At 40.5% G+C, this 11,109-nt stretch overlaps 1 protein-coding gene across 1 annotated transcript in view; it reads right to left on the bottom strand.

Annotated features, from left to right (window-relative positions):
* Positions 1-10,367: 10,367 nt before the first annotated feature.
* Positions 10,368-11,109, bottom strand: part of MYRFL (myelin regulatory factor like) — a 40,474-nt gene continuing 39,732 nt past the window's right edge. Inside the window, exons 24-25 of the mRNA XM_069003894.1 lie at positions 10,653-10,727; positions 10,368-10,560 (exon numbers count right to left, since the gene is read on the bottom strand). Of these exons, the coding sequence (XP_068859995.1) occupies positions 10,474-10,560; positions 10,653-10,727 (162 nt within the window). The 3' untranslated portion in view covers positions 10,368-10,473. The remainder of the gene's footprint in view (positions 10,561-10,652; positions 10,728-11,109) is intronic.

Below are 11,109 nucleotides of genomic sequence, written 5' to 3'. Positions count from 1 at the left end.
CTCCAAGACTTGAGCCTTTCTAATACAAGGCGATGAAAAACACAGGAACCGGGCTCAGCAGGGACATTGCCCTTCAGAGGGATTTAGAGATCTCCAGCTCAGCACTACACCAGGGCAAACCATTTTCAAAAACCGCATTTTCCTGCCTGCAGGTTACAATATGCTCACAGAGGCAGAAAGCTCATTACCAGCCCTAATCTAAAGGCCATCCTCCCTGACTCGGTGTCCGCACGACATGCCCGTGCCACCGTTTTCCTGCACGGAGGGCGGGTCCCTGGGAGCACTCCCACCCCTGGGAGCTCCCGGGGTGGGCAGGCAGAGCACGGGCACGCTGACAGACGGCGCGTCTCTCTGCGGCGTTTGGCAGCACGGAGTGATTTCACAGAGGATGCTCCATCTGTCACCGCGTTCTGCAGCAGAGCTTGACCTCGCTAGCACTAAGGAAGCCCCAGCAGATTAACATTTAATGATGCTTTCAGTTTCAGCCCTTGTAGTATTTCATCTCTCAGAGGGCAGACACGGAAGAGAAAGAAAATGGTATACTATGTACAGCATATGGGTCTTCTTTCGGCCATCTGCTTTAATATGCTTGACTTTGACAGAGTCAGATTTTTTTAATTCTTTCTACATTGAAAAAAAAAAAAATCTACATATATCTTATTCCAGAAACAGATCATTGTTGCTTCTTGTATACACTGACCATTTTTGTTTTGATTTGTGTAACCACCATACCTAATTCAGTTTAAATAAGTAAACATAGGGGATATGGTTCTTGGTAGCTGAACAGAAGCAAGGAAACTCAGCCTTGCCAAGACAGATGGATTAACTGAGATCCTTCATGTCACTCTTTGTTGTCTTGAAAAACACATACAACCACACAACGTAATGCAAAAATAAATCCTTAAGGGACAGTAAAGTGAACCAGAAACACAGAGTTTCCATTCTTTTTGTTAAGCACTTCTATTAATTTTTTGTATTTTCTGCTAGTGAAGCATCCAGCTTGCACTCTCTGTCTAGGAGCAGCTAAAGCACCTGGAGGTCTGCTATATGTTCCATCACTGCTATCTGGAGCACCAGCTGAAGTCAGTAACATCACAAACACAGAAGACGCTGAAGAAACAAAACCATGGTATGAAAGTTCACAAAATATATATTTGGTGGCATGGCTAAGCATTTGATGACTTAGGTAAGTATTTGTAGGAAATAGTGACCTGAAAGAGGGATTTACATGAGAAAGTATAGGGACAAAAGTGGTGGCCCAGAAGGAAGGAGAAACACAAAAGCCAACAGAGAGATCCCAAGCCCATTGAATATTTTTGAAGGATAAGAGTAAGAATTTTAATTTTGGGATGATATTTACCAAAAGACAAGGCAGTAGTCAGATCCTTAAAGCAAGTAGATCACCAAGGAAAGTGATAAAACAACTGACAAGAGGACAATTTGTGCTACTTCAGCCATGATGCTGTAGGGGGAAGCTAGATGGGAACACAGGAGGCTACAGGGGGAGAGCAGGAACTGAATACCACTACCAGTCACTTCAGCAGCCAGAGCCCAGCTATTATGTGCACTTTAGTAAAGAGAATACCTGAGATGGCAAAAGTCCAATGAAGGTAAGAGCTGTGCAGGGAGGGAAAAAACAAGGCAATTAACCTGTTCTACCCAGTAGCCTTTCTAGTTTGTTTTTTTAAGTAGTGCCCATGAGCCTTCAGCAGCCAGCCAAGCAATGCTCACCAGCACCCTACCAGCAATGAGGTTACCTCAGCAAGTTGCTAGCACAAGTTTCTTTGCCTGAAGAAATCAGAGCTTCAAAAACTATTATCAATGCCTAAAAACCTGACAAAAGTAAATTGGGAAGACAGGAAGTCACTTTTTTTTGCAGCCAAGACCCTCCAAAGGAAGAAAAAGAAATTGCTTTTTAAAGTTTAAAATTACAAAATCATAAAGTTGCAGCAGACTCCAAAGCAGCCTAGAAACTGAGAATCACAAGTTTGTGGAAAGGGCACCAAATAAAGGCTTACAAGTCTCACAATAAGATAGAGAACAGCTCCATTCACAGATAGAGCTCATGCTCAACTGCTCAAGACACAGCAGATCTGGCTCAGAGGAAACTTCATTCTTCTTGGTATGGTGGAAGGCCATGGGTTTAATGCTGCAGGTATTTCATGTCTTCATGGCCCATCTCTGCCCTGATCTGCTTTAGGATAGATACCCCTGCACTGGTGAGAGACATACTGACCTGAGGCATATCATTTCTCAGAGTGAAAGAAAACCTAGTAAAATTTGGGGCCTTGACTCTTCAACCTGCACATCTCACATCCCCTTGCTAAAGCTCAAAGGAGATAGTAATGGTATGAAATTCAAAAGGCAATTTACTTTGAATAGTAAAAATGGGTATTTGCAGTTAAATGCAACTATGGAAACAAAAGAGTAAAGCCTAACACCAAATGGAACTCCCTGCAGCAAAACTCTGAGGTATTAGCAGGCATTATTTATAAGAATCATCATACTGTATTCTCTCTGCCCCAAATGTATGCACTGACACAGTCCCCAACAGCAACACAGAGCAGGGAAGGGAAGAGTGCAGCAAAGACCTGTAGGCAGATCTGTCTCCCTATGTAATATTTTCAGTGAGTACCATCCTTAAGTGTAGGATCTCGGCCCACATATAGGTGGCATAACTACAGGATATAACCACTAAAACCACCACTAGATGCAAAGATATCCAAACACATCAGCAAGAATATTCACAGTCTTTAATTAACACTGTGAGAAGTCAGAAAATATAGATCATGCTTAGTTACTGCCTCATGTTGTTAACAAGAAATAATTGAAAAAATACATGCTAAAGTGATTGCCTAATCATCACATCAAATTTGTTAAAAAATCAATTCACCGTGATCAAATAGTTATTTACGAAAAAAGCAACAACACACAGAGTACATTACTTGTTTGGGGTCTATCTCACCCAGTCTGAACAAACAGCCTTTGTGCAAAGAATTTTACAGAGGAAGGAAGATCAAGACTGTGTCCCAGCAGCCTTTGGGCTGATTTTGGGAATCAGAGCATCCTTCCTGCAGCTTCACCACCTTCAGTTTGAGAATTATTCTTGTCCCTTTGCTGTGCATCCTGAGGAACCCCTGATGTTGCCCCTAGCAGCAATACCCTGATCCCAGCCATTCTCCCTCTACCATCAAGGTAAAGAGTCCACAGGAAGAGTTTATATGACTGTGCCTCCAAAATGCAGGATTAGGCCTATTGACAACAAAAGTCCACTGTCACCTTCACCCCCTAATGATATTCTCTTAATCTAGGTTTTCAGTGAGGAAATGTGTCAGCCAAATGCATAATGAATTATTTGTAAGTAATTTAACCGGAAGAGCTTCGTTCCAAACTCATGTCAAGCTCTGCAGATATAACAAAGCATTCAGGACAACTTATTTTAGGAATCAGCAATATGCTTTAGGCAGAAATCTCAACTTGTAAAGACTGCATTCTGGCCCTGCAGACTTCTTTCCTGATAGACCATGACCACTTCATAATTCTAGGGCAAAACCATGAAGATTAATAAAAAGCAGAAAAAGGATTTTAATCAACACAGCCAGCTGGTCTGTGGCTTGGATTATGTTGTGGAAGGCAAAGTGTAACATTAAGATTGAATGAAAAATGCAAAGCACTGATTACCCTGCAGACTATCTACCAGCTAAATTAACATTAAACTCAAATTTGCAAATCCTGTGCTTATATTACTGCATGCAGGCAATTGTGATATATTTAACATCAACTAGAAATTTTAAAATCTGCCTTTAAAGTAATGAGTGTTGTTTCAAATCCTGTTCATAAAAGTCACTTTCCCCCCATTACTAAGATGATGACCTAGTTTAGATCTCATCCTTTAAAAGTATTGTGATGAGTTCCTTTTCTGGAGGGAGTAAAGCAGGACACAGGATGTTTGGAAAAGCAACTAGTGAGGGATGGAGGAGAGGGAGACTGCTTAAAGCCCAGGAGCAGGAAGATGAAGGCTTACCCCATACAGGGGCATGCAGCCAAAGGATAGAACTGTGGTCTGCAGAGGGACAGCTTTGGGTGCCTGGGAGAAGGTGTCTCCTCCAGGACACAGGCCCAGAGAGGCTTCAGAGGCTGCAGCCTGACCACTGCTCTTGATCAGCGGATGTAGGCTGCTGCCAGCTGCTGTGGGGTGAAGGGAGAAGGGGGAAACAAGCTGGCTGGACCCTGGCCAAGGAGCAACAAAAGGCTTGTGTGCCATCACCTCATCGTCCTGCCCCACCGGCCACCCAGCCCACAGAGCACCATAGCAACCAGAGTTAAAATTGGGTCAGGATTGCCAGTGCAAAACCTGTTATTTTGAATATAGGGTTTGCACTGAAAATGTTCATTCATGCACTGTTTTGACAGAAAACATGCTATTTGGTGAAGCTGAAGAAGGGAGAGAAAACTATGCTTTTGAGGAAATCAATGCCCAAAGTTCTGTGAGTGCATGAATTTGTCTTTTTTCACTTACACCATACCTGGACAAGACACACGAGGACTAACTAAAGTTCCATTACATGTCTTGAACCTTGAGGTTCACCACCTGCCAGCATGGCCCAAAGATAAGCAGGAGGAAAAGCAAGTCCTGGACAAATATATGTAGTCTAGAACTGGGACATACTTGTGCCTTGGCCTTTCCTTAGAAAGCACAGTTCTTTCCGTTAAATGCGTGATTCATAGCCAGCAACAGCCACTCCAGGTATTATGTGATGGTTTGCAGATGTTAATTAAAATTACTCTGTCCATATTAGAAGAATTTAACAAATACTTTGCATGCATAAGAACAGGGCAGGGGGTGTGGAAATGTAACAATAAAAACACTTTCTTTCAATTACTTGATCCCCACTGTACAGAAAAAAATCATTCCTACTTTTCCTGGAGAAATATTTACTTGTAGCTTAACAAGGATTTTGAGTTAACTTGCCAGGATCAAAGCATTCAAGCTGAAAAGCTAAATCTAGACCCAGTATACTCCTCACTGGGCCTGATTTTTCAAAAGTGCTGAGCACATTGTTTTACTAAAACAGGACCTGTTTGATTAGTCCCAGTTTGATATATAATCCTGACACATCTGAGCATCTCAGTGTGCCTAATTCATTTACCCTTACAACACCGACCCACTTCCAAATCCTCTTCCCCTTCAGGAAGAAAAAAACACAATTAGCAAAGTTTTATTAGTGAGCAATGGAGGCATGAAGGCTTCATCAGTGGTCCCAGGGCTACAGAGGAGCAAGACTGCATCCCAGCCTCCTTGTGTCACAGATGTCATCCAAAGCTCTGGAGCTACAAACTAAAACTTCCCAAATATCCTGTTTCAAAAAGAACCATCTCCCTTAAGAAACCTGAGAGACATCACTCAAGATTCTTTTGTCTGGAATGAACTAAACCCTGGCTTTTAACCGAACATAAAATTCACAAGCTGATGTAGTCAGCCTCACTGTTCTGCTTACTAATAATTTTAATGTGTTGACCAATTATGTTTCTTCAAGATTCAATAAAATCAGAAGTCAAGAAGTTAAAAAATACAAAACTTGTGCCCACAGAAAGAAACAGACAGGAACAATTTAATATTTCCAAAGGCAAGTAGGAAATCCCTGTGTGACGGAGCAGCCAGTTATGCCCCATCAGTATGAGAAAAGCTCAAATCAAAGCCAGTCCTGCCTTTTGCCTTGTCCAACATGCAGGGAACATGGGAGGAAGCAAGCATCTTGTGGAGGAGCAATCCACAAAAGCCAGCAGAGCAGCTGGGATTTTTGCAGTGGCAGACTGTCAGCGATACCGGACACAAATCTGAAGGAAGTTGTTTCTCTGTAGCACAATTTATCTGGGACATTAATAGAATTATTCCAAGATGAAGGTAAGATCAGTAAATGATTCCTTATTGTGAGTGTCCATCAGCTGTGTTCAGTGCTTCCAAGTGTACTGTAATGTCACATACAAAGGCCATGTCTTCATATAGAGCAACACATCATATAAAAGTCTTACAGCACTGCAATTGAAAAATTAGGATAAGTTTTCTGTGTATTTTGAAAGTAGTTTCTATACCTAAAATGAACTGGCTTATTTTAAACACACTGTCGCACTCTTATCAACAGAAAGAGTAAATCTGATATAAACCAGGTTTGCATTTTGCAGATGGATTGGCTCAGGTTCTATGCAACAGATCTGTCATTTAAGAAGTCAGTGACTCCTGAGTGAGGAACTTCTTGTACTGTGAGCAGAATTTAACCAATAACAAATATCAATAAAATTACTTTTCTGATTTCATAAAGCAAGCTAAAATCCTAGAAAAATGTAGATAATCAGGACTTAATCAGAAGCTCACCTCCAGGTCTCCCTTCAGACCTGTGCTGTGCAGGACTCCAAGCTCAGTTTTGGGATTGCTAACTTCTCAGGGTGGGCTCACATCATGTTACCAGACAGCCTCCTCACTACTCACCAGGCACCTCCTTAACTGAAGAGTCACTTGAACTGAGCTCTAGTAAGAGACCAAAATGCCTCTTTGCTCACAGCTGTCTACAGCTGTGCCAAAGGCTATCAGCAATTCCAGCTGCAAACTCACACCTCAGAACCACTCATTCTGCTCTTTTGCCTCATCCTTGGCATCCGTGAAGTGGTCATGCAGCATTTTCAGCATTCACAGCTTCTTGGCTTAGTGCACTGGGCTTTGAGGTGATCTCAGGTTCTTACTTCAAATGCCTCTGCTACTGCTAGATCAAACTCAGTAAAAGCACAGTGAAGTAATTTGTGTTACAGTCAAGTGAAAACGTGAATTGCCACATCATGCTCTCGGTCTGCACAGCACAGTTTGAAACCCAGATCAAATGGTACAAGATCACCCCATTCCAGCCCTGCATTTCCTCCTGCAACTTACAGCTGTGACTTTCACACAGACTGGCAGTGTACTTTGCCTCAGCTCCCTCTTAAGTTAGTCAGAAATATTCCAGTGATGGATGTCTGAAGGTCTCTTGCAACCACATCGTGGTAAAAACAGATAAGGGAAAGAGAATTTCCTGTTCCAAGTAGAATGTACATAAACCATTAATAATTCATTATTCAGTATTCACAAGAATTGTTTCAACTTAGAATGACCACTATTAAAAACTGTTGTAATTTTGTTACTGAGAATGGTTACAGAAATGGCAAAAAAAAAAAAAAAACAAAAACCTAACAAAGGATATGCTTAAAATTTTTCGAACCTTTTCATTTGGAAAGGTCAATCCATACTTCCTTTGGCTGTACAGGACGGAAAACGCTGCTGGCCATGTTTTCCCTGTGGTATTCTTCTGTGGTAGTTCTAGTTCAATGCCATACAAGGGAGAAGGACAGCAGGAGACCAAGAATATCACCTGTCCAGTGCTGTCAAGATGAGTTCCACTTCCTGAAACATAGTAAAGTGAAAGCTCCGCAGTTATGGGAGTGAGAAGCATTCCTAGAGCTTCTATATTTCCAGTCCAAAATGGATCAAATTCTGGTCATGTAGGTCAGTCACTCACTGGGTATCTGGTGGGGGTGTGTCACAGTTTAACCCCAGTAAGCAGCTAAAGAGCACCCAGCCACAGTTCTTTTAAGTCCAAGTACATAATTTGTGCTAGGTCTTCCCTAGCTTTTGCCAAGATTGGTATTTGTTATCTCAGACATGTTAGAACACAGCCTTCATACAAGCCACATGTCACCTTAAATCCGAATGAAATCTTCAACAGTATCTTTATACGAACATAGGACAGGAGAAAAGAACTAGTCGAAAATTCTTAAATGGGCAAACTGATGTGTAATTAAATCACCATAAGCTTTTTAAGAAAGAAAATAGTTGCTATCCCACACACACCTCACCTTAGACTAATTACAGAAAGCTTTTTGATGACAGGAAACACTTAAGAGTTTATATTCTCCTGCTGCAGTGCTCTGTGCCACTGGGAAGACTACTAGAATCCAGAACAGTGTGATGAAAACCAGGTGGGCCTAAAAAGGTAGAATTTTTGTTCAAAATGCACATGCTTTATCATCTGTGACCGGTTGACTCTTCTCACAAGTATGGACTACAAAAAACTAAAGGCACAAACTTCTGATTATTTTGTATCCAGAGTTCCAAGACCAGTCTCTGGAATATTACAGAACAGTGGTTCACACCACAAATAATTCCCAGCGAAAAAAAACCCACACCACAAAAAACCCCTTAAACACATAAGGTCAAACTAGTGAGTCATTTAAGGAAAAAAAAGCCTGACATTGCAATTGACCCCAACTAAGCACATACATCTAAAAAAAAAAAAAAACAGTGAGAAGGACATCCTTAAAGGAAATCCCAAAATAGTGACAAAAGAAATGCCAAATCAAGGCACAGAAACAAACTCTCCCATCACATTGTCAGGCCATAAATATACAATTAAGGCACACTGGTGTTTACAAGACTGTGGCAAGGTCTTTTTTAGACATTCATTTTTCTTCCTAATGTTTCCCTTTCACCGCTAAATAATTTCATTCAGAGAACAGTTGCTCAAATGTAACTTTCACATCATAAATCTTTAAAAACCTGAAATCTCTGTGTTATATTTACTTTCTTTTCTCTACACAAAAAGAAGGATTGATCTAAACATACCCTATAAAACTATTTATACTTTACTTGATTATTATATCTGATTTCCTTCTGAGCAACTAATGTAAAATTTCATTCAAATAGCTTTTCCTAAAAAATGTATTTCCTAAATATAAACAGAAAGAGTTTTCCCATGCACGTGTGTATCCATATGCAACTTAGAAAGCCACACAGGCAAGATAATCTTCTTCTCAATATTTCTATTCTTTCATCACACTATCACAAATCACAAACACCAAAAAAAAATATAACCTGAGTTTAGGAGTAAATAGTTCATTCCTGCTGTACAGTTTCAGGGGGGAAAAAAAAAGGTAGCTAAAACATAACTCATTGAAACAGCAGTAGCATTGTTAAATCACACAACTGTGGTGGTAATGATGGGACTGCTTTCTGAAATGGAAACACACAGGCAACTGAATTGACCCGTTGTTCCCTAACTTACACTTATTTTAGAGGGCATTTTCACAGTGCTACATTTCTCTTTTAGAGTTTTGGTTGAGTTTTGTTCTGTTAGCAAAAAAATAAATAGATTTATATCCAAAAATGGGCAGCAGATACTAAAAGAAGGTGTATGCCTGTAGGACAGAAGCAGGTCTCCTTATTGCAAATAATATTTAATCATCTTCCCATTTTCTGAAAACTGAAGTGTATCCCCACTCAGCAGTGCTCCTACCCACTTGCTCTTGTCTGTTTAATGTACAAGATCATATAACTTCACTATGATCCATATGATCATTTTATTTACACATCTGTAGCAGGATGCTCTGTCTGGGATGCAGTAAAAACTTGAGCAATGCAAGTTTTGCAAAACTATCAGTGGTGAACTGAGAAGAGGTGTCATGCCACTTTTGATGTTGAATTATGCAAAATGAAATCTGACTCATCAACCCCAAAGTTAAACATCCTGATACTGAGGTGAAGGTGTGGCAGATATAGTAAAGTATCCTTATCTAAAGATGCTGAGCTGACACAGCTGACCTGGAGACATGAGTAACAGTGAATCACTTTATACTATAAAAGTACCACTTACATGTATGCATTATATAAGTGCCACTTTCAAATGAGAGGGATTTCTAGCATACCCCTTCTTGGAGCATGCGTGGAGATTCCTCCCTTGGGTGGGCATGCCTCTTAAGGTGAGCTAAAGATGTTTGCCCACAGTCATCTGTATGGGTGAGTAACATTGATCTCTACTCAATAATTGGGGGTTTTTTTGGTAGCTTTAATATCATTGCTTTGATACAGTATACTGTCCTGTACTATACTAGTAGCATTAGCTTCTATACCATGTAGTAAGTAATTCTGATTAAGATCTTTTTGCCCAAACATTTATCATAATAAATCATTCGTTTTTATACATCTGGCTTGCCATCCTTAATCCTGCATTACAAAGTTGTACAAAGGTTCAATCACATGTGTACAGTTCCTTTGACTTAAACCGTTGACCAAGTCTGGGGCTAAGATTGGATTGAACTGCACCTACACTCCTCTCTGAGGCGTTGAGAAAGTCAGAGGTCATTCTGCACCTTGTGACTCAATGGGAGGGCTTCTCTAATAAACTTTGAAGCTCCCACTCCACCCACAATATCATCATATACTCCATTACCTCTTGTCTCTTTAGAAACCATTTCTGGAAATGCAGAGCTATGGTTGTTGACAAACACTTTATTTTTCTACTATTTTTTTTAATCTAAAATTGAAAAAAACCAAGAAAGTCCCACACAACTCAGTAAGAGGCTTAAAAAATATCCAGGGTCATTTGCAAGTCTCTTTTTCATATCACGTGTTTCTTCATCTTTTCCCCAAAGAACAGAATGTTTGGCAACATTTTAGTTACACTGCCGATAAAAGTAGAAGTAGTAATCAGTAAAAAACATTCCAGCAAAATAAGGGTCTGTCAAGCAGCTAGCAAAACCCTGCAAAAGAAAAACAAAGAGAGTCATATAGGAACTTCTGTCATTTCAGATGCTATTTGTCTTTTGCTATGTTGTTGTTTGAAAAGGCTTACCGGCACAGCTACACGGAAAGAGTATACACTGTCATACAGCTTAGCTACAGGGAGAGCCCAAACATGCTGGCGTCCCTAGGTGATAAATGGGAGACATTAGATAACCCTATTTCATGGGAAATTGGAGAGAAGGATAAGCTCTGGAAATATTTAATTGACAAATGCAGTGCAAAGTAATTACGATACCAAGCCTTGATAGCTGTAGTCAAAGTATTTAAAGACCAAGTGCTGACTAAACCCTGTGAATGTTGCTTTACTCTGATCAGCTCCACATGGGAACTGCAGGCATCTGGCTCCCAGTGACACTCAGCTGGCTCTGAATAACTGGATTCCCTCACTTGTTTTCTAAGCAAATCTCACAATAAATAGGGATTGTTCCTGATGTGCCAGGTGGCCTGAGAGCTTTAAGTTGTAATAGTAGCAAATGGCAGCTCTGCTGATTTTGGGCCAGCAACTT

This window comes from Aphelocoma coerulescens, chromosome 1A (genome assembly GCF_041296385.1).
Source record: "Aphelocoma coerulescens isolate FSJ_1873_10779 chromosome 1A, UR_Acoe_1.0, whole genome shotgun sequence".
In the NCBI taxonomy this organism is placed as follows: domain Eukaryota; kingdom Metazoa; phylum Chordata; class Aves; order Passeriformes; family Corvidae; genus Aphelocoma; species Aphelocoma coerulescens.
This window is presented reverse-complemented; position numbering and strand designations above follow the sequence as displayed.